Source organism: Equus przewalskii, chromosome 1 (genome assembly GCF_037783145.1).
Source record: "Equus przewalskii isolate Varuska chromosome 1, EquPr2, whole genome shotgun sequence".
Taxonomy (NCBI): domain Eukaryota; kingdom Metazoa; phylum Chordata; class Mammalia; order Perissodactyla; family Equidae; genus Equus; species Equus przewalskii.
Window position 1 is genome coordinate 171,314,517 of NC_091831.1, and position 19,483 is coordinate 171,333,999.

At 40.6% G+C, this 19,483-nt stretch overlaps 1 protein-coding gene across 3 annotated transcripts in view; it reads left to right on the forward strand.

The window, feature by feature from the left end:
- PRORP (protein only RNase P catalytic subunit) overlaps positions 1–8,118 on the forward strand; it is a 115,514-nt gene extending 107,396 nt beyond the window's left edge. For all 3 annotated transcript variants that reach the window (XM_008512956.2, XM_008512954.2, XM_008512955.2), the window contains exons 6-8: positions 3,060–3,208; positions 6,143–6,338; positions 7,714–8,118. In XM_008512956.2, the coding sequence (XP_008511178.1) occupies positions 3,060–3,208; positions 6,143–6,338; positions 7,714–7,845 (477 nt within the window). In that variant the 3' untranslated portion in view covers positions 7,846–8,118. The remainder of the gene's footprint in view (positions 1–3,059; positions 3,209–6,142; positions 6,339–7,713) is intronic.
- Positions 8,119–19,483: the final 11,365 nt, after the last annotated feature.

The following is a 19,483-nucleotide window of genomic DNA, read 5'->3' on the forward strand; positions in this document are numbered from 1 at the left end:
AGTAGTTGGGTCATGTTTTTTAATCCACTTTGCCAACCTCTGTCTTTTAACTGATGTATTAAAACCCTTTATATTTCATGTGATTATTGATATGTTAGGGCTTATGCCTGCCATTTTGTTTTTTGTTTTCTGCCATCTCTGTTTTTCATTTCTCTGTTTAATTTTTTCTGCCTTCCTGTGGGCTACTTGAACATTTTTTAGAATTCCATTTTTATGTATCTATAGTGTTTTCTTTGTTTTATTTTTAATCTATAGTGTTTTTGAGTGTATCTCTTTGTATAGCATTTTTAATGGTGCTCTAGGTATTACATATATATATATAACATCACAGTCTGCAGGAGTCATCATTTTAACAAGTTTTCTGTCTTGCTAGACTGCCTCTTTCCTGGTCCTTTGGCTAGAAAGAATAGGCCTTTGTTGGTCTTTTTTTGTCTGCATGCATTGGCATTTCCAGGTTGTTGGCTTCTTCAGCTCCAAGTCTAGGATACATGAGGCAAAAAGAAAATTCAAAGAACTCACCAACTTGTCATTCGTCTTGTCCCAAGGTCCCTAGCCAGTGTGCCTTTTTCTTTCTACCTTTCAAGGTCTTCTTATGTTTGTTTTGTATATGATGTCAGGGGGGTTTTGTTGTACTTAGTGGGAGAGGTAGGGAAAAGTACATCTACTCCATCTTCCCAGAAGTGGAAATTCCTCCCAGTTTTATTTTTGATCTAACATAGAATTAAGGTGAATTTTCTTCTTCTTTACTATTCTGAGTATACCTATGACTCTCACCCAACCCACTGGATCCAGCCTTGGAATTTACCCCAGAGAAAGTGCGCTCCTAGCTGGACTGTCATTGAGTTTCAGGCCAGTGCCTTTATTCTGTACACTCATCTTTCCTTCCTTTATTTTCCTTTTTTGCACCATTTTCAGAGAGCTGCTGCTAGTAGAGACATCTCAGCCACAAGATGGTGCCCCAGAGTAGTCCACGCTAAGCCTTTTCTACCCTTCCTTGGGCCCCTATCTTTAATTTAATATTAGTAAACTCAAGGCCATTTATCTAAAGTAGGATATAGATATGAAGAAAGTAATTGTCACTCCTCTTAATGAATCCAGTTGCCATTTTGTATCTGGGCTCATTGAAAATAATCTGTAATCTCAGCATAACTTTAACAAAGGAGTGTTATAAGTGCATTCTGAAGGAGATGCACTGTCAATGTCTTTTGAGGTGTTTTGATCCATGAACCAAACTTTCTTAGTGTAGACGTTTGCTTTGATTACTAGCCTAACTTTTAAAATAATAGCTTATAAGATTATATAAAAATGCATAAAATAAAAAGACATAAATACGTATTAGCAGTCTTTGGGTAGTGACATATGAGTGGCTTCTTCTTTCATCTTTCTTCTAGTCTATATTTTTCAAGTTTTCCATAATGAGCTACTTTTATGATGGATAAAAATAGATGTGGACATATTCTTCAGCTAATCAGAAAATGTTTATTAACCATCCAATATATGTAAAGCCAGCGCATATATGTCTTCCTAGGCTTAATAGTTGGGTAAGAAAATTATTAGACACTCCCTCAGTAAAGGCAGGGACCACGTCTTTTAAAATTTTGTGGGCTGTGTACTTACCATGTGCCTTATGCATAGCGAGGCCTGGGAAATAATTGTTGAGTGAATATAGAAGCCATTATTTCTAGCTTTGAAGGAAAGAATTATATTTTACTAGTTGTAAAGCTTTGCTTTTAGAGTCCTCACACACTTCTTGGTATACTTCTCTGCTTGAGTACTAGCTCACATTCCGTGGGCAAGATGTGTCCATTCTGTGTCTTAATTCTAGAACTAATAATTAGGGATAATAAAACCAACAACTGTTTCCTAAAGTAATAAGATTAGTAATGGAGTGGGATGGACAAAAAACAATATAAATCCAAAGCATTAAGCAGTAATTCAAAAATTCAGCCCTTAGTAATTCGTTATTAGATTGTCAGAGAGTCTACATGTATATTAGACATAAAAGGTGCTAAAGCAATATTTGACAACTAACCAAATAAATGAAATTTTATTGATTAAAGAATTTTAAGTAATATCCTGAAAATATACGTGGGAAGAAATTATGAGTAAGGGGAAGCTAGACTAAAATCAGTGGCTTTTCCAATCAATACCCAAGAAAATTAAAGATCTCTTCAATGACTTTCAACTTCTGATTTTTTGTAGGCTCAGCAATTCTTATAAATTAAAGAACTTTTATATTTCTGATACACTATTATATAACATGTTTTAATTTTTCATTAGTTTTTATTTTACTTAATATATCCCTTTATAGCTTAGTTTAATAGGTTGTACATGAAAGTAATATGGACTTTTCCTTATGAAAGATTGAACGTAGGTAGGCAAGCTCACCAAAGTGACTAGATTTACTAAAAGTCCAAGTCTAGACTTTTGAGAGGAGTTCCTGTGCACACAAGACATGTAGAGAGAATGGGGGTAAATTCACTGACGAAATAGGCTACAGAATGGATACTGACAGACCTTTGGGAGGAAAAAGAGATTTCAATGAAAGGTAGCAATCTCAGCAGAATCATAACATGGAAAAGTCGGCCAAAAAGTCACTCTCTAGTCCAGCCATTTACAAACTTTTGAAAAAAGAAGTAGAACCCTTTATTCAAATGAAAATATATGCAGAATACCAGTATAGAAACATACAGAAGCTGAGCTGTTTTGGTTGAAACTGGAATGGGAATGTATAGGATCCAAACCCCATCCTCCTTAGCCTCCCTGTCTATATCCCACTGGACTCGAGGGAACACAGTTTACAACTCATCTAGTCTATGCTTAGAAAACCCTCCTGGATCCAGTGGAGCCTGACCATTGGGCAGGTGTTACACATTAATTTGTAATAAGGAAGCATTTTCCTCGGGCTTACAAAGATGGAAAGTTATTTTAAGGACTGTTTTCTCACCTCTTACCAGAAAAAGAGTGCTTCACCATTGAGATTACCAGCTGGAAGAATCACTCCACTGACTTGAGGTTCTTCCCTTGACCCTCTTGGGGGCTGGCTTTGTGTTTTTTAGCTCTTGGATGTGGTCTCTCAACTAGCCAAGCAGAATCTGCGACTGCTGGTGCTGGGCCGGAAGCACATGCTGAGGCAGGGTTCCCGGTGGAGAAGAGATGAGATGGAAATGGTGCAAAAGCAAGCCAGCTGTTTCTTTGCTGACAACATGTAAGTACAGAAGGTAATAGGCGAATTACACTAAGCTCCAGTCATCTGCTTGTTAGTACCTATTTTCAGCATTTTTTAAAATTATTTTATTGAGGTCATATTGGTTTATAACATTGTGCAATTTCAGGTGTACATTATTATATATCAGTTTCTGTATAGACTGCATCATGCTCATCCCCGATAGTCTAGTTTTCATCTGTCACCATACATATGTGCCCCTTTACCCCTTTTGCCCTCCCCCCAAGTCCCCTCCCCTCTGGTCACCACTAATCTGTTTTCCTTATCCATGTGTTTGTTCTATCTTCCACATATGAGTGAAATCATACGGTGTTTGTCTTTCTCTGTCTGGCTTACTGTTTTCACCATTTTTAAAGTGCATTTGTGTGTATATATACTCAGCCTCATTCAAAAAAACTAAGACTTGAGGCAGTTTACAAAAATACAGTTTCTACAGCAGGATAAACTTAAATAGATGAGGTTAAAGGAGAAATGGGGGGAAGATAAAGTCAGAAGTGAGATTAGTACACAGAATGCATGTCATAAAGTCCTGAATAGATCATTTAAGAACTACTTTACAAATATGAGCAACTTCCGTGTTCTTGGAGAAACAGCAGTAAACGAGAGCAAGTCTCTGCCCTCTTGGAGCTTATAGTAAACAGGTAAACAAATAAACAGGTAATGTAATTGCAGACAGTGATCAGTGCTCTGAAGACAATAAGCCCAAATGAGGAGATAGAAAGGGATTGGGTAGGGGTAGGTCAGAGGGTAGTGGATGGAGCCGTCAGGAAAGACCTTTGGGAGGGGGCAGATCTGAAGGGAAGGAGTGAGGCATTTGAGAATGGGGGAGAAATGGTGGGAAGAACATCCAGGTGGGGGAACAGCAAGCGTTAAAAAAGCCGTGCGGCAGGAATGAGTTTGGCATGTTTTAGGAAAGCAAGCAGGCCAGTGTAAATGGGCTGTAACAAGAAGGAAAGCAGTAGCTTCTGAGGCAGAGAGAAGGCAGGGACCACAGTACCGAGGACGTTGTGGGCTCTAATGGGCAAGCAAGGGGCCTGGATTTTATTCTAAATATAAAGGGAGTGATGCTCCCAGCTTCCCAGGGAGCCAAAGGAACATGGAAAACATGATCAGGGACAAAATGTACAGCGTCCATAAAGAGGAAAGCAGCTAATCAGCAGGAGCACAGATCTTCAACAGCACATAGAAACAGGCTTTTCATTTTTCATACTGTTTATGCTGACAAAAGTTTATTTCCAACTTTGCATGGACAATGTGTGTGCCTTAGCCCCAGGTGTAGGTTTTATTAGGTTGATTGTGATAACTTCAAGATTTGTCAGTATGCCCCAAATCATTTATTCTTAGAAAAGTAAAATGGTTCTTGATGCATGAAGCAGAAGGCTAACCCCTCATTCAGATCCCAAACCTTTTTTCTTTAGCTAATCTTTTCCCTTTTTGCTTTAGCTAACCTTTTCGCTTTTTGCTTTAGCTAAGTCCTTTTATTTATTCATGGGAGGGGGTATTTCCATGTGTCCAGGAGTAGAAGACAATAAGAATGCTCTTCATGCAATCACTTTAGACAACATGGCGTAGACATTAGGAGTGCAGGCTTGGGAATTAGTCTACCCAGGTTCAGATCATGGCCCTGCCACTTCCTATCTGGGAAGGTGTTGCCCTTCTTTGCATCTTCTTCATATGTAATCCTCATAGGGTTGTTGTGAAGATTAAATGAGATAATACCTGTAAATAATGCATGTAAAACTCTTGGCACAGCACCAAGTCCATGAAAGCGTATATGTTAGTTGCTTTTATCATCATTGTTATTTTTCTTAGGTGGAAGAATTGGGTAAATGCAAAATGTTATAACCAAGAATCCTGTTGGAAATTGGTTTCATGCTTGGTTTGGGGCCTGTATTTATTGCATCTGCTAAACTTCCAAACCTAGTTGTAAAGATTGATTCAGTGACCTTCCATGGCTTTGGATTTGAATATTTAAGTTTAACGTTAACTCTATTTTCCATTAATGTGCCAAAGAAGCCTTTTCAAACATGCACTAGAGTGAATAGTGTAGTGAATCCCCACATAATTGTCACCTAGCTCCAACAATTACCATCATTTTGCTAATCTTGTTCCATATATCCCCGCCCCCCCGCCACATTTTTCCTGGAGATTTTTAAGGCAGATTCCAGTAATTTTATCATTTCAGTTGAAATACTCCAGTACAAAGTAAACGTTAACTGGTCCTACTTTGGGTCATTTGGATCGAGGCCTAACACCTATCACATGTTGCAGTCCAAATCTCCTGAGCCAGGGTAGCTACTGCCGTTTTTACAGCACATGTGCTAAGGTGGTAAGTGCTGACATTGAGAGTCTGTTGGAGACTCTGAGTCACTGGCTCTTCTCAAAGCAGGAGATGCCTTCGGGTGCTAAGCCATGTGACTCCCAGGAGCTGCTGTGAGATACCAGTTTCAGCTTTGAGGGCAGCCCATTATTTTTGGTGGCTTGCAAGAAAGTGTCATCCTGCCCTATTAGTATTATGAGTGTTTCTTGAATTTGAGTGAGGAAAGGGGAGAAAACGTGTGCTGTCTGGTGGATGAGGCAAATAGGAAAAATGCCCTGGGAACACAGAGAAACAACTTTTGAGTGTAAAGAGAGAATTATTTTTAGAATTCTTCCTTCTAGTGGGAGAGCCTAGTTGAGCTGTTAGAGTTAGCATTAGCATTTCCTTCCCCTTAGCTTTCCATCTGTGTTCTAGATAGTGTTGCCTACCAGCTAAGGGCTTGCAGATGGTTCGTAAGAATCACTGAGATCATGTTGGTTAAGAATGCAGAGCCCCTCTGAGGAAAGTAGACTGGAAGTAAAAAGCATGGTGAAGAGTGCTATCCTCTACCCGCTCTGGGCTGCGCTTGATTGTGTCCTGTCTTATGCCTGGCTCAGCTCGGAGGATGATCCGTTCCTTCTGTATGCCACTCTGCACTCGGGGAACCACTGCAAGTTTATCACAAAAGATCTGATGCGGGACCACAAGGCCTGTCTACCTGATGCCAAGACCCAACGCCTGTTCTTTAAGTGGCAGCAGGGACATCAGCTGGCAATTATTAACAGGCTTCCAGGATCAAAAATAACCTTTCAGGTATGTTACCTGTTCTCTACACAGTGTCAACAGAGTCAAGTATATAGTAAGAATGTGGCATAGTCAAAGAATGCTGCAACTAATTGAAGGTTCTAAATGCTTTATTTTCCTCAGTTTTAGTTTGATGTTTGGAATTAGCGAATTCCTGGACACAGAAAGTCTGCCAGAGGAAAAGTTTCATAGGCCAACTCCACATTAATTGACATATTGAAAACACCTAGGATGTCTTCAATTGTGACTTCAATTATGTCATCAATTACAACTCCTCATGTGTTTTATATTTTCCTCTTGATTTGCAGTAGTTCAAAATTCCTTATCCCTGTGGTTTGTCATACTGCTACTTCTGCTAAGTTACTCCTTTTACCTGTTTAATCCACTTCTATGGCACAGTTTCCTTTGATTCTAGTTTAGATACCTGTATCTACAAGGATGCCTCTCAAGTGAAATCAAAGGGAGAAACTCCAAAGGCAAGTTAATACAGAAAAATAAACTAGCCAATGGTAAATATGGTCCAATGGTCAAAAAACATACAAAACAACAAATTTATAGGAAATATGGTATCAAATGATATCACAGAGATGCAGTCAGCAAAATTAAGACTGTGGGAAATGATACAGGATAACTCACCTGGTTTCCTCAAAAACAAAAAAATTGTAAGAAAAATAGTTGGAAAGGGAAGCTCTAGACTGAAAGAGAATTAAGAGTCAATTCAGTTAGTCACAATGTAATAACCTTATTTCAATTCCTATTCAAACAAACTGTAAAATGTATGTACTCAATTAATAATTGGAGAAATGTAAACAGTAGAAAATTTATAATGTTAAGGAATTATTAATTCTTAAGTGTAATAATGGTATTGATCTTGTATTTACAAAATAGGTCCTTATTTTTTAGACATACATGCTGAATATTACAAAAGAAATGATCTAATATCTGAGATTTGCTTCAGAATAATCTTGGGGATGGGGAGGGCTTGGGAAAGGAAGTGGGTGGGGTATGGATGAAATAAGATTAACTATGAGTTGATAATGATTGAAACTAGGCTATGGGTACACAGGAATTCGTTATACTATTTCGCTACTTTTCTCTCTCATATACAAAACCAATAAAGTCAACAAAAGGAACACTGTATCCTATAAATACAATGCTCCTATAGAGAATCCTTAACCTTAAAAATGAAACTCCCCAAAAAAGGAACTCCTAATACTAGGGTTCATCTCTGCAGAGCTAGCTGCTCTTTGAAAAAATCCATTGTTAAGTAAGACAGAGAATACTCCTCTGAAACAAATGGAGACATTGTCAGAAAGGAAAGGGAAATGGCCAGGTAACCCTTTAGTGTTGTTCTCAATGTTTGGTTCCCTTTTTAATTCAACAGCGTATTCTCAGCCATGACACAGTGGTGCAAACAACTGGAGACTCGTGGCACATACCATATGATGAAGACCTGGTGGAAAGGTATTCCTATGAAGTACCAACCAAATGGCTTTGCCTTCACCGAAAGACATAAAGACTCTTACCCTCGTGCTAAATTTGTGTTTGGCTGCCTTCCTGGTTGACATCAGAGCTCTTAAGTCAATGCTTGTTTAAAGCATTGCTTCATCCTGTTTGATCCAGTTTATCCTGTTTGGTCCAGTTGGTTTGTATGTCAACAAATTGATTTTTTAATTAAATGCGATAATATCTTTTCACAACCAGTTACATTTTTCCCCCTAACGTTTGTTTTTGGAGGTTTATCCAGAGTTGGGGAACTCAGTGCAGAATAAAGCCTACGTTTCTCCCATTTGGTCAGCCATTCCACTTACTTGAGCGACAGGTACTTCAGATATCCATTTTGCTCCTCCTGACCTCACCTTGCGGGTCTACTAATAGCAGAACCAATCCATCCGGCTCTGGGCCCTGGGTTGTTTCTAACCCCCTTCTCCCATTTCTGATATCATCTCATCCTCTACACATTATCTCCCACCCACACTTAATCAATTATGGTCTTCTGTGATAAACCAGCCAAGATATCAAAGGCTTATTGGCAACTTTTACTTACCACCCACCCAATGATTTGGGTTGGAAGAAAGGGGGCAATTCTTTCTCTCTAGACTATTGTTGTTTCTTTTTCATTCTATAATGCCTTTTCCAAATTGGTTCAACATTTTGTGAACACTATTAATTCCATCACTTGGTATGAGGGCTTTCTAAAGTGTACTGATTTTTTTCATTTAATCAAGTTTGACTTAGTTTAACAAAGTGATTAAGTTTTAATAGTTCCCTGTTTTACCCCCTTGCTAGCCAGCTTACACCTCACGGGGCCTTGATTTCAGCTGAAAATATTCATGTCTGCCACACTTTATGACAGTTCTTTCCTTACTTGTACATACTTTATGATTTAATATTCAAGAACAGGCAAAACGAATCTGTGGTGATAAAAATCAGAATAGTAGTTGCCTGAGGAAAGGGGCACGAGAGAACTTTCTGGGGGTAATAGAAAGTTCTGGCTGATGCTAACATCAGTGTATGTATATATTAGTCAAAATTCATCACCCTAAACACTTAAAATTGATGCATTTACAACAATGTATGTCAAAAAAGTATATTAGCATAAAAATACAGTTATTTACATAAAAACAATGACCTCATTTACATAAAACCATATACATGGATATAAGTATGATATTATTATTACATCATTGTTATGTACTACACACAGAGAAAGAATCCAGGAAAAACACAGGAGGGGATGTTTCCTCTCCTTATGCATTTACTGGAGCCAACACTGCTGCACACCTAGATGAAAGAGCTCCCCAGGAAAGTGATTGACACATTGAAAGCATTGAAGGATGCTCAGAATCAGAAAGCTTCTCAAACTCCAATCTGCTTACTTTCTAAATTTCATAAACTACACACTTAGATAACTGTGCTTTCAGTGAGCTGTGCTTTTATTAAAAAGAACTATCCTATTTTTTTAAGAAAACTTTATAAAAGAAAAAAGCATTTGCTAAATAATCTTGTCTAAAATCCTAATGCAGATTCCTCACAAGTTGCACATAAAGATAGGGGAGAATACAAAAAGAATCCTAGAATTTTAGAACAGGAGTGAACCTTGAAGAACAGAAAGTCCAACAGTAGCATTTTCTAGAGGAGGAACGGTTTCCGAAAGATGAAATGGTTTCCCGGGATCCCACAGCTAGTTAGTGGAGACATTTCAACCATAACCAACCTCTTCTGATTCCCAGCCAAATATTCTTTCTTCTACTGTACACTGATCTAGGCTTGAGTCGTGCATAAAAACTCAGACAGACTGAATGATAGGGCATCTGGTATTTAGATTTAGAAACTTGGTGAGCCACATAAGAGAAATGGGGGAGAATGAGAGGAAGGGAACAAGGGAGAACCTCTTCAGGGACCCATGTTTCCAGAATGGCTTGTCAGTGTAGAAAACTGTGGTAGGAAATCGCATTATTTTTGAACTCTTCAATACCAGTGAGAAACAAAAGCCCAAAATTCCTGCTTGAGGTAAATTGAGGTGCACCTGTCCTTTGTCCAGGAGCAGGGGAACCATTCTAGGACTGCTCAGAGTAAATGGCTCTGACACAGGCCCCTGGGGAGTGCTGGTGCCAAACACTTAGGCTGCTCTTTTGTCTTCTGATCACCTGAGTGAAACAGCTATCTGTCTGGCAAGGTCCCGGACACAATGGGAAGGAATTCTTTAAAATGCTATGCTTGCGATTGATAGTGTCTTTAAAGTCAGCAGAGAACAAAGAAGGCTTTGAAAGGGCATTGACTCTGCCGCTGAAAACTATTTCTAAAGAGCTTTGTGCTTCCCTCTGGCATGCGCCTGAATTTGTACTGTCTTTTCCACCTGCAGTCCTCAGACCCAATAAGGAGAAAATCTCACAGGAGAAGCCTGAGTTCATTCTCTCAGGGTTCCATTGGGACTACCTCACCTCAGGTGCCTTGTTCTTCACATTAAATTAATTTTTCTCTTCAAGTTTGCACTTAAGTATAATTACTGCTTCCTAGGTCGTCTAGCAAGCTTCTCACTTTTTAAAAAACTGTCCCAAGGCACTATAAAATTCATCCATTAGATTTCTTTTTTCCTGATAGCCTCATTCTAAAACAGGAATGGAAAGGAAAGGTGTGTAATATAGTTACCTGAATTCTGGTCCATCCATCGTGGTGACTCTTATCTTCATTTGCTACAAATCAAAATTATCGGGGTCCACAGCAGGTGAAGGGGAGCACCTATGTGGTGACAGTCAAGAAATAATGTACAACTGAAATCTCACATTGATGTAAACTATTATGAACTCAATTTAAAAAAGAAATTATCGGGGTCATTGAGGGCAAGGCTAAATGGAGTCTGGAGCTGGTATTTGTCCATCCTTCAGCAATTCAAAATTCACAGAGAGAAAAGCGAGTAACGGGGCCCTTTTGAGAACAACTAGAATAATAGCAACATAGAGGACTGTGATGAAATGGTGGTATTTAGGTTTGGCTATCCTTTCAGGCTAGGACTTAAGACGGAGTCTCAGGAAGAGGGACCAGGCAGCTGCTGGACCACAGGGTGAGAGTAGGCTTGCCAGATGAAATACAGGACTCCCACTTAAATCTGAATTTCAGATAAGTAACGACTTTTCAGTATAAATATGTCCCAAGTATTGCAGGGGCATACTTATACTAAAAATATTCATTGTCTATCTGAAATTCACATTTAACAGGGCATCTGGTAGTTTTGCTAAAGCCAGCAGTTCTAGGTGAGCATTACATGGGAGGATGAGGGGGTAGTGGGAAATGAGGTATCTATACAGCCCCACAGCCCTATAGGAGGCCAGAGGGGAACAAGGTAAGAGGGGAAGTGAGTAAAAGTCACCTGAGAGGGAAAAGAAAGGCAAGACCACCAGCTTTTCCCTGCCTTGTCCCAGCCAATGACAAGCAGTGTGCTTGAGTCTATACCATATAAACGAAAAGTGTTTCCATTCCCAGATCTAAAGGAAGCCATAGAAACCAGTGGGATGAAAGAAAATACAAGAGATGGGAACACCAACAAGTAAATGGAGTAAATTTTGAAAAAAATGTAATTTTCTCTTATCATGTCTATTTTATGGTGGTTCAAGATTCCCTGAAGCCTTCTCTCCCCAACTTTGTTCTTTGTTGGCAGTATTTGATCTGACACTACTTCCAGAGACTCTACATACGCAACTCACTTCCAACCGGAAATTGAAATAAACAACCAGGAATTGAAATAAACAGGAAGACAATTATCTAGTCACTGATGGCAGTTAAAAATAGTTTGTTTTGCTCCTAGAGTACTCTCAGAAGTACACTCTTATCAAATGAATTAAGTTATTAAGATAACCATGATAATTTGTTGTAAATAGACGTGTGTAGGGTTTTGGTAGCTTCTGACCAGAAATTTGATGTAGAGAGTTAATTTCACCCACATTAAAATGACTACCCCAGTCATTTCTTTGGTGTTAGTTAAAATCCAGCCCTAGAAGCAAATACTTGAGAAATCATTGGTAGGGGCTGTAATTTCTAATATGGTAGAGACATAAATTCATTTTAAGGAGACTAGGTCAAATTGCCCTCTCTCTCAGCTGGACTGGAACATTACTAGGTATCAAGTTTAATTCACATCTAAATATTTAAAGTCCATTATTAAAACAGGTTTCTCGTGCTTTCTTTGACTGTATCAGAACAGAGAATGTCAGTGTCATGATGGATGCCAATAGAATTCCCTGACAATTCTACTGTTCATTTGGCTCTCTGGGGCAGAGTGGTGTCCTGCTCTGGGAGAATAGCATGGGGCCTTCACCTCCATGAAACAGGTTCCTCTCAAAGTGGTATGGCAGGTCTTCCGAAAGGTAAGTCTCTCACCCAGACTTGCCTAACTCGTACTGTATTACTAATTCCTTAAAAATAATCATTCTTGTATTTTCTTTCTCTCTTCAGTGACCTTGTTCTAGAGTCCAAAGCTGAATTTTTTTTCCATCCTCTAAAGCTGAGCAGTCTATTGCTATTAAGGTTTTTTCCATATACCTATTATATATAATTTTTTTAAGGATCATTTCTTTGTAAACTCTTGTAACATTATCTTCACCTGACAGAAAATGAAAACTTTTCCTTGTTCTTATAGTCTTCTAGCACTTCTTCCTCATGTACTCTTTTTATAATAATGTAAATTCATTAAAAGGGGCAGCCAGGTTAAGCTAGGGCATTGCTGTATCCCATAAAATACTACTCGCATGGCTGTACCCTGCTTAACGATGGGGATATATGAGAAATGTGTTGTTAGGCAATTTTGTTGTTGTGCAAACATCACAAGAGTGTGCTTACACAACCTAGATGGAACAGACTACTACACACCTAGGCTATATGGTTCTAATCTTATGGGACCACTGTCGTATATATGGTCGTTCGTTGACCAAACCATCATTATGTGGCACATGACAGTACTCATGAACTACTCCTTAAGGCCTCCTTGTGTTCAGAAGGAAATCACTCTGCTAATAGCTATTGGTTCAAATTAAGGGTCATGTCCTTTGGCATTTAGTCCTATTTTGGCAGGAGTAGTCAAATCCTTGAAGAAATGGGTCTTTTTCAGGCCAGCCGGTGGCGTATCAGTTAAGTGCGCACGTTCCGCTTTGGCGGCCAGGGGTTCACCGGTTCGGATCCCAGGTGCAGACATGGCACCACTTGGCAAGCCATGCTGTGGTAAGTGTCCCACATACAAAGTAGAGGAAGATGGGCACGATGTTAGCTCAGGGCCAGTCTTCCTCAGCATAAAGAGGAGGATTGGCAGCAGATGTTAACTCAGGGCTAATCTTCCTCAAAAAAAAAAAAAAGAAAGAAAGAAAAGAAATGGTTCTTTTCCAACTTAGGCCCTCTGATCTCCAACTTCTAAAGAAATAAACTCTGGTCAGACCAAGTTTCTGAAGAGAAGTTCTGAGGAAGGATTGCCGCTTTACTCAGACAAAGAGCTTTTTACTTTTTAAAGCAAGTCATGTGGCTCTTTCGTCACTGACACACCAAGGGAAGTTTATGTGAGGAAATCAGTATTGAACAGTTTGTGCTTTATAAATGTCTTAGATTTGCTTTTCCTCCTGCTCCCACTGCTATTATCCCCAGAACTTTCAACACCAGCCATATTTTGGTCTCATTGTTTCTTAACTTCTTAAACTGATGATTTTCAGTCCCTGTGAGATGGCCAAGCTGGACCTTTTAAATTACTTAAAAGTGCTCCAGTTTCAGGATTTCAGACTTTCAAGTTCTTCATTTTGACCACAACCTCCTTACCTACCCCACTCCCTTATCCCAACCAGCAGTTCCTTGGCCTGTTCTTAGGCCTGTCCCTTCCTCACCTAGAGGCTTCTCTTGTCCATCCCCCTCTGGCTTCACTTGCCTTCCTCCCCACCCCACTCTTAAAGCATTCATCTCTTGAATTCATCATTGAAGGGATGGCTTCAATAAGACTACAGATTCTTTCATTTTACCTCCTATGGTGTCCATCTTATCAATTCTAAACCTAATTTTTGGTAGCCCTGGACCATTCCACTTCCTCCACTCCTAAACACCATAGTATTGCTTAAAAGTCATGAAATTATACTGTTGGAACTTCACTCCCATTTGAAGGTCCTTTCTTTCATCTTTCATTGAATTCCTATTAATTTCCTGAAGGAGTTCTCCCAAACTTTGCAATCTTAACTTGAAAAATAGTTCATCTCCTGGAGCCTCCATGTCCTTTTCTGTGAAGAAGGGAAGATGGGCTCCAGCACAGCTTCTCAAACTTTAACAGACAGAATCACCTGACACCTTGTTTAAAACGCTGACTCTCATTCAGCTCTGGTGATGCCAGTGCTGCAGACCATATTTTGAGTAGTATTTTGAGTAGCCTCAAATGAGCTCAAAGGTTATTAAAAAATAATAATACAACACACATGATTCTAAGTCCTGAGTCACAACCTTGACATTCCCCCTCTCAGCAGATGACTTCACTGGGAACTAAAAGCCATCTGTTACAAGCCTCTTCAGCAATTTTTGCCCTTTCCAATAACCTTACTAGCCTGACCCTTTTCTCCTTTTTCTTACTTGCCTCCATACTGTCTCTTCTTGCCAACTTGGGACGTTGTTCTCCCAGTTAATGCCTTTCCACTGGCTCTTTTCCCATCTAACTACAAATACCTCAAGCTTCTAGCCTGACAAAACCATGCTTCCCTAGGGATAGTTTAATAGCCAGACTTCTCAAAGGACGGAGCCGTCTCTACCCCTGGTTTCTTTCCAGTTCCACATTTGCAGCTGAGCATGTCCACCTGGGTAGTCTGTGGACCCTCAAACTCAACCACTTTGAGAACAACTCATCTTCACCCCAACAAAGCGACTTCCGGCCTTACTTTACTTTTTCCTGCTCTTCACCCCCTCCTTGCATACCTAATCAATTAGCAAATTGTGTTGATTTTACCTTCAAAATGTCTGTTGCAGGCGAGTTATTCAACTCTTGACTACTTTTCCAAAGGAAATAATCCTTTTTAAAAAAGCTTCGTACATGAAGCTATTCATAATACTGTCATGGATAATAAAATTGGAAATAACTATGTTCCAAACAAGAGGAGGATGTGAATATAATTTTAAATGTTACAGTGATTAAAATGATATTTTGTGTATTGGCATGGATTAAATGAAAAAGCATCTACAAAATGGCATGTCTAGTATGATCCTATTTTTTAAACAGGAAGGAAAGAAGGAAGGAGATACTTGGAGAAAAGTAAAAATAACATTGTGTTGATTCCAAAGGTTAATAGGTATCTCGGGGTGTTGGGATCACGGATGATTTTACTTTCTTCTTTTCATCTTCTGCACAATGTGAAACTGTTACAGTACATGTGGTAGGATGTTAGAATAGGTCTCTTCCTGCTCAGTTTCCACCAAGGCATGAGTACAGTAGGTACCAAGATTCCCAGGTGGGCGCGAGGCAGACAGCACATATGCAGAATTTACAAATGAATAAAGGAGAATCTGCCTCACAACTCGTGGCCCCTCAGCCAGGCCAAAGGTATAAAAGAGTCAGAAGAAGGAAAAAGATAAAAGTGTTTCTTTGGAGAGAGCCGTTGCCAGGTCGAAGTTCCTAGGGTGCCTCCTGACCCCAGGACCCTGGGAAATACACCTCAATAGGAGGACTTGGAGCTCCTCCTGCAGTATGGGGGACCTGGAGTGCAAGTGTCTGAGAAAGCTGAAGCCTCTGTGGATGGGGCCCACTCTGCCTGCAAATCTAGAGGATGACAGAAGGGCTGACAAGGGGCATTGGAAAGAGAGCCAGAGAGGGCTGCTGCCTTGAAATTGGCCTGCACTGCGGGGTTCCTGAGGGCCAGGTGGGGGCTGGAGTGGTGAAGGGAGAGCTGCCTCAGAGTTGTCTTGGGCTGAAGGGGAACTTCCGGATGCCCAGGTGTTGAGGAAGGAGCTGCAAGTGCCCAACTACATGTAAAGATAGATGGACCCAGCAGAGAACCACTGAAGAGCCTAGGAAAGTGGCCAAGAGGGGAAGCATCAGCTGTAACCATCTGCCAGGCTCACCAAAGACACCAGCTTTAAGCATCTGCTAGGCCTAGAAAGCAGTAAGCACCCCACCCTCCCTCCCCTCCCCATCCTGGCCCCTCACTGCCCATCTTCCACCTTGGTTGGGGGGGCTGATTGAGCCAGGAGTAAGCAGGGAGGAAAGGCCGGCGTGCCCCCACCCCTTTCCACTGGAGGCTTCAGTCCGAAACCAGAGTAGAAATGATGCAGTGCTGTTTGGAATTTTTATTGTTGTAGAACTGGATATTCTAATTTCTGAAGTGAGACGGCATTTGTTGCTTAAAGTGACCACAGCACTGCATCTAGAGGCAGGAAAGGTTAAAGGCAGAGTAGGAGAACAAAAATCAAATTGTAGTTTTATCACAATTTCTTCGTCATGCTTGTTACCAGAACCCAGATGCCCCCTTGTACCCGCTTCCATCATTTCTTGCCCCCACAAAGGTAACCACTATCTAGTCTTCTAACAGTATAGATTCGTTTGGCCTGTTTTTGTACTTTATATAAAGGGAATCACTCAGGATGAGCTCTTTTGTGGCTGGCTTCTTTCATTCAGTATTATGGAGGTTCATCCATATTGTTGCATGTAATCGTATCTCATTCATTTTCATCATTACATAATGTTGTATAGTGTGAATATATCTGTTTATCCATTCTACTGTTGATGGGCATTCAGAGGACTGCCAGTTTCTGCCTATTACAAATAGTGCTGCTATGAGAGGTATATTAATTTTAATAATGGAAAGAGAGCTGTTAAAAAATATCTTGCAGATATTCTTTCTTTTCTGTTCCCATTACTACCACCCCAGTTCAGGCCTTCAAAAACTTTCACTAGGACTATTAGCAATAGCCTCTTGACTGACATCCCTATCTATAGTTCATCATAAATACTGCCACCAGGTTGATCTCCCCAGAGCATAATTCCAATCGTGCCACTTCCCTTACTCAAAAACATTAAATGCCTCTCCATTGCCTTCCAACCAGAGCATAAGTTCCTTAGCTTGGCATTCAAGGCCTCCTCCCTGCATTTTTACCCTACTCCAGAAGAGTTTTGTGTCCTAGTCAAGCTAGGCTATTGCCACATCCTAAACACAGGCTCTTTTTTTCTTCCTCTGCTTCTCTGTTCATGCCATTCCCACTCCATGTTGCATTGTGATGCCACTCACACTTCTCCTAACAGCTAACACACCTGTCAGAGTGCTTGTCCTCCCAAGCTGAGCTCAGATATACTTCTTCCAGCAGGCGGCTCATGTTCCCTATGGCCCAAGGTAATTTCCCATCAGCAGTGCTTTGTTGGACTCTATCTTATGTATCTTGAGCTGCCTTGTGTCAGCGTTGCTTTCATTCATGTTTCATCTCCCCCACTGAACTCTGCTGGAGACTCCATCTGGTTTACCTGTGTGTCTCCAAGAGCTGCCAGCCCAGCTTCTTGCCCATAGAAAGGGCTCAATAAATGTATGTTGAATGACTTTGGAGAAGTTGTTTGAAAATGTCTTCCTGATTTTTACCTCTGATTCCCACTTCTCCTTTGAGTGAATTCCCCTCTTGCTCCTTGGTATTGTGTGTGTGAGCTGGCTAGCTCAGAAACATAGTCTTTGGTGTCTGAGGCTTTGAGTGATCCTCAAAAAATAATAACATCTCAATGCCACCCTCTATAATCATACCATTTAACCCCCCCTTATCTTAAGTAAATTAAATATTTATTTATTCGGCATCTGTTATATACATGGCACTGTGGTAACTGGAATAAAATATGCTATGCACCTTTAAGACATCATTCCAGAATTTTTAATCTGGAGATGTTTTAGCTCTGTTGTCTGTGGTTGATTTTTGAAACTTGTCTTTGTTGCACCACTCTGGATGAAATGCACTCTGGGTGAAGTTCAGGGATCTTAGCTGAGGTCCATCAAGTCATTTCAAAGCACGTAGAAAATAAGACTGGAGCATTCTCTTGCTTTCCCATCTATAACTGGTTTCCCAAGAACGAGTCCCCAAATTAGAGACTGAAAATATTGGTTATAATGATCAGAAACCTCATTCATTTGCTCTCTCTCTCATTATCCCAAGAGAATTTGGCTAATTTGAGCATCAGAGATGACTTAATTTTGTGGTAAGAAAATAGGAATTCGAGGAAGCCAATTAGGAAACCTCAAGGAAGAGGAAGTGTCTGCAGGCTGAAGGGAAGGCTGTGAGTCTTATTTCCTCTCTGTTCTTGACTCACTCTCTTGGTGCCTGGCCAGCCTCCGCAGCTCCCTTCCCCTACCAGAGGGCTAGAGTTGGGGTGGGAGTGGGGGTGGGGGTGGTGAGCAGAGTGAATCAAGTTAAATAACGTTCATAAAGACCCCAAGATGGAGAGAAGCAAGATGGGTATGAAAATCTTGGTGAACTGACTGATGCCTACAGTTCCCATCCATCCTCCATAGTCATGGGGGAGGCTGCCTGTGTGTGGGACCCGGTGGGTGAGAATTGGCTGCTTTCCAAGTTAAGAAAACAGACTGAGTTTCGCTTCTGAACAATAGCAGAGTGCAGTGCAGGTCAGTACAGTGCTTGGTTTCCTTCTGTACCAGGGATGGAGCAAAGCAAAATAGCCAACAATCCAGGTCTTATTTACCAGTGCCCACTCCTTTCATAAAGAGAGAAGCTGAGTTCAAGTCTACTAGTAGGTGGCTTATTTTCACTGTAGTGGTTAATATTTTTTCTTCTATGCCTTTAAAGTGGGTACAGCATGCTTACCTGTTTAAGAGAAGAAACCGAGGTTGTGGTCACCAGGTAGTCTATGGCAAGGCTCAGATTCAAATCCACTGCTTCTGACACTCAGAGCAGAGCCTAACCATATTTGAGATTCAGGCCCCTCCCTTCCCCATCTTATTTTTCACTGGAACATTTGCTGTTCTCTCAAGCTCTGAAGGGCTTCCTGTGTTATCATGCCTAAGGGGAAGTTGCATGTTAAAAACCACCAACGGTTAAGCCCAAGCCAGCTGGGGTCTTCCACTGCTGCTTCCAGTATTCTGGGGAGACCCATGAGAATTCTCTTTCTCAAAGTCCTTGGTTTCCAGAAACAGATCAGTTGAGCATTGGGTCTTCATTTAAGGGGGAATTTGGGAAAACAAGAGAAATATCAAAAGTTGGAAGAGAATAATACTGAAATTGTTATAGCTAAAAATCAAGAGTGAACTGAAACTAAAGGTTTTGGCTCTATTGAAGGAGTTCCTGGATAGTTTTAGTTAAATGTGCTTTGAGTTGAGCTGATAAAAGTTTATTCCCTTTCAAATCAAAGGACAGCATTATCATTATTGGGGATGCATGATAGAATCTAGGCACAGAATTATATTGACTGGTAAGGAAAGGATGAAGCAGAAGGGAAATGATAGCTGTGTGACTGCTGGGTCGCTAGACATCATACTGCCCCCACCACTGGTATTGGAACGTGAAAGAACCGCACTAGATGTGTGGACAAGGGGACTAGGGGGGTGTTGCTTTACTGGAATCAGGTCAAGTGAGGGGTTTGAAGGGCTCTGGAGTGGCAGCATAACCAGGTGCCTCATGTAGGTCACAGAAGCACCCCCCACCCCACATTTGGTGCCCCATGT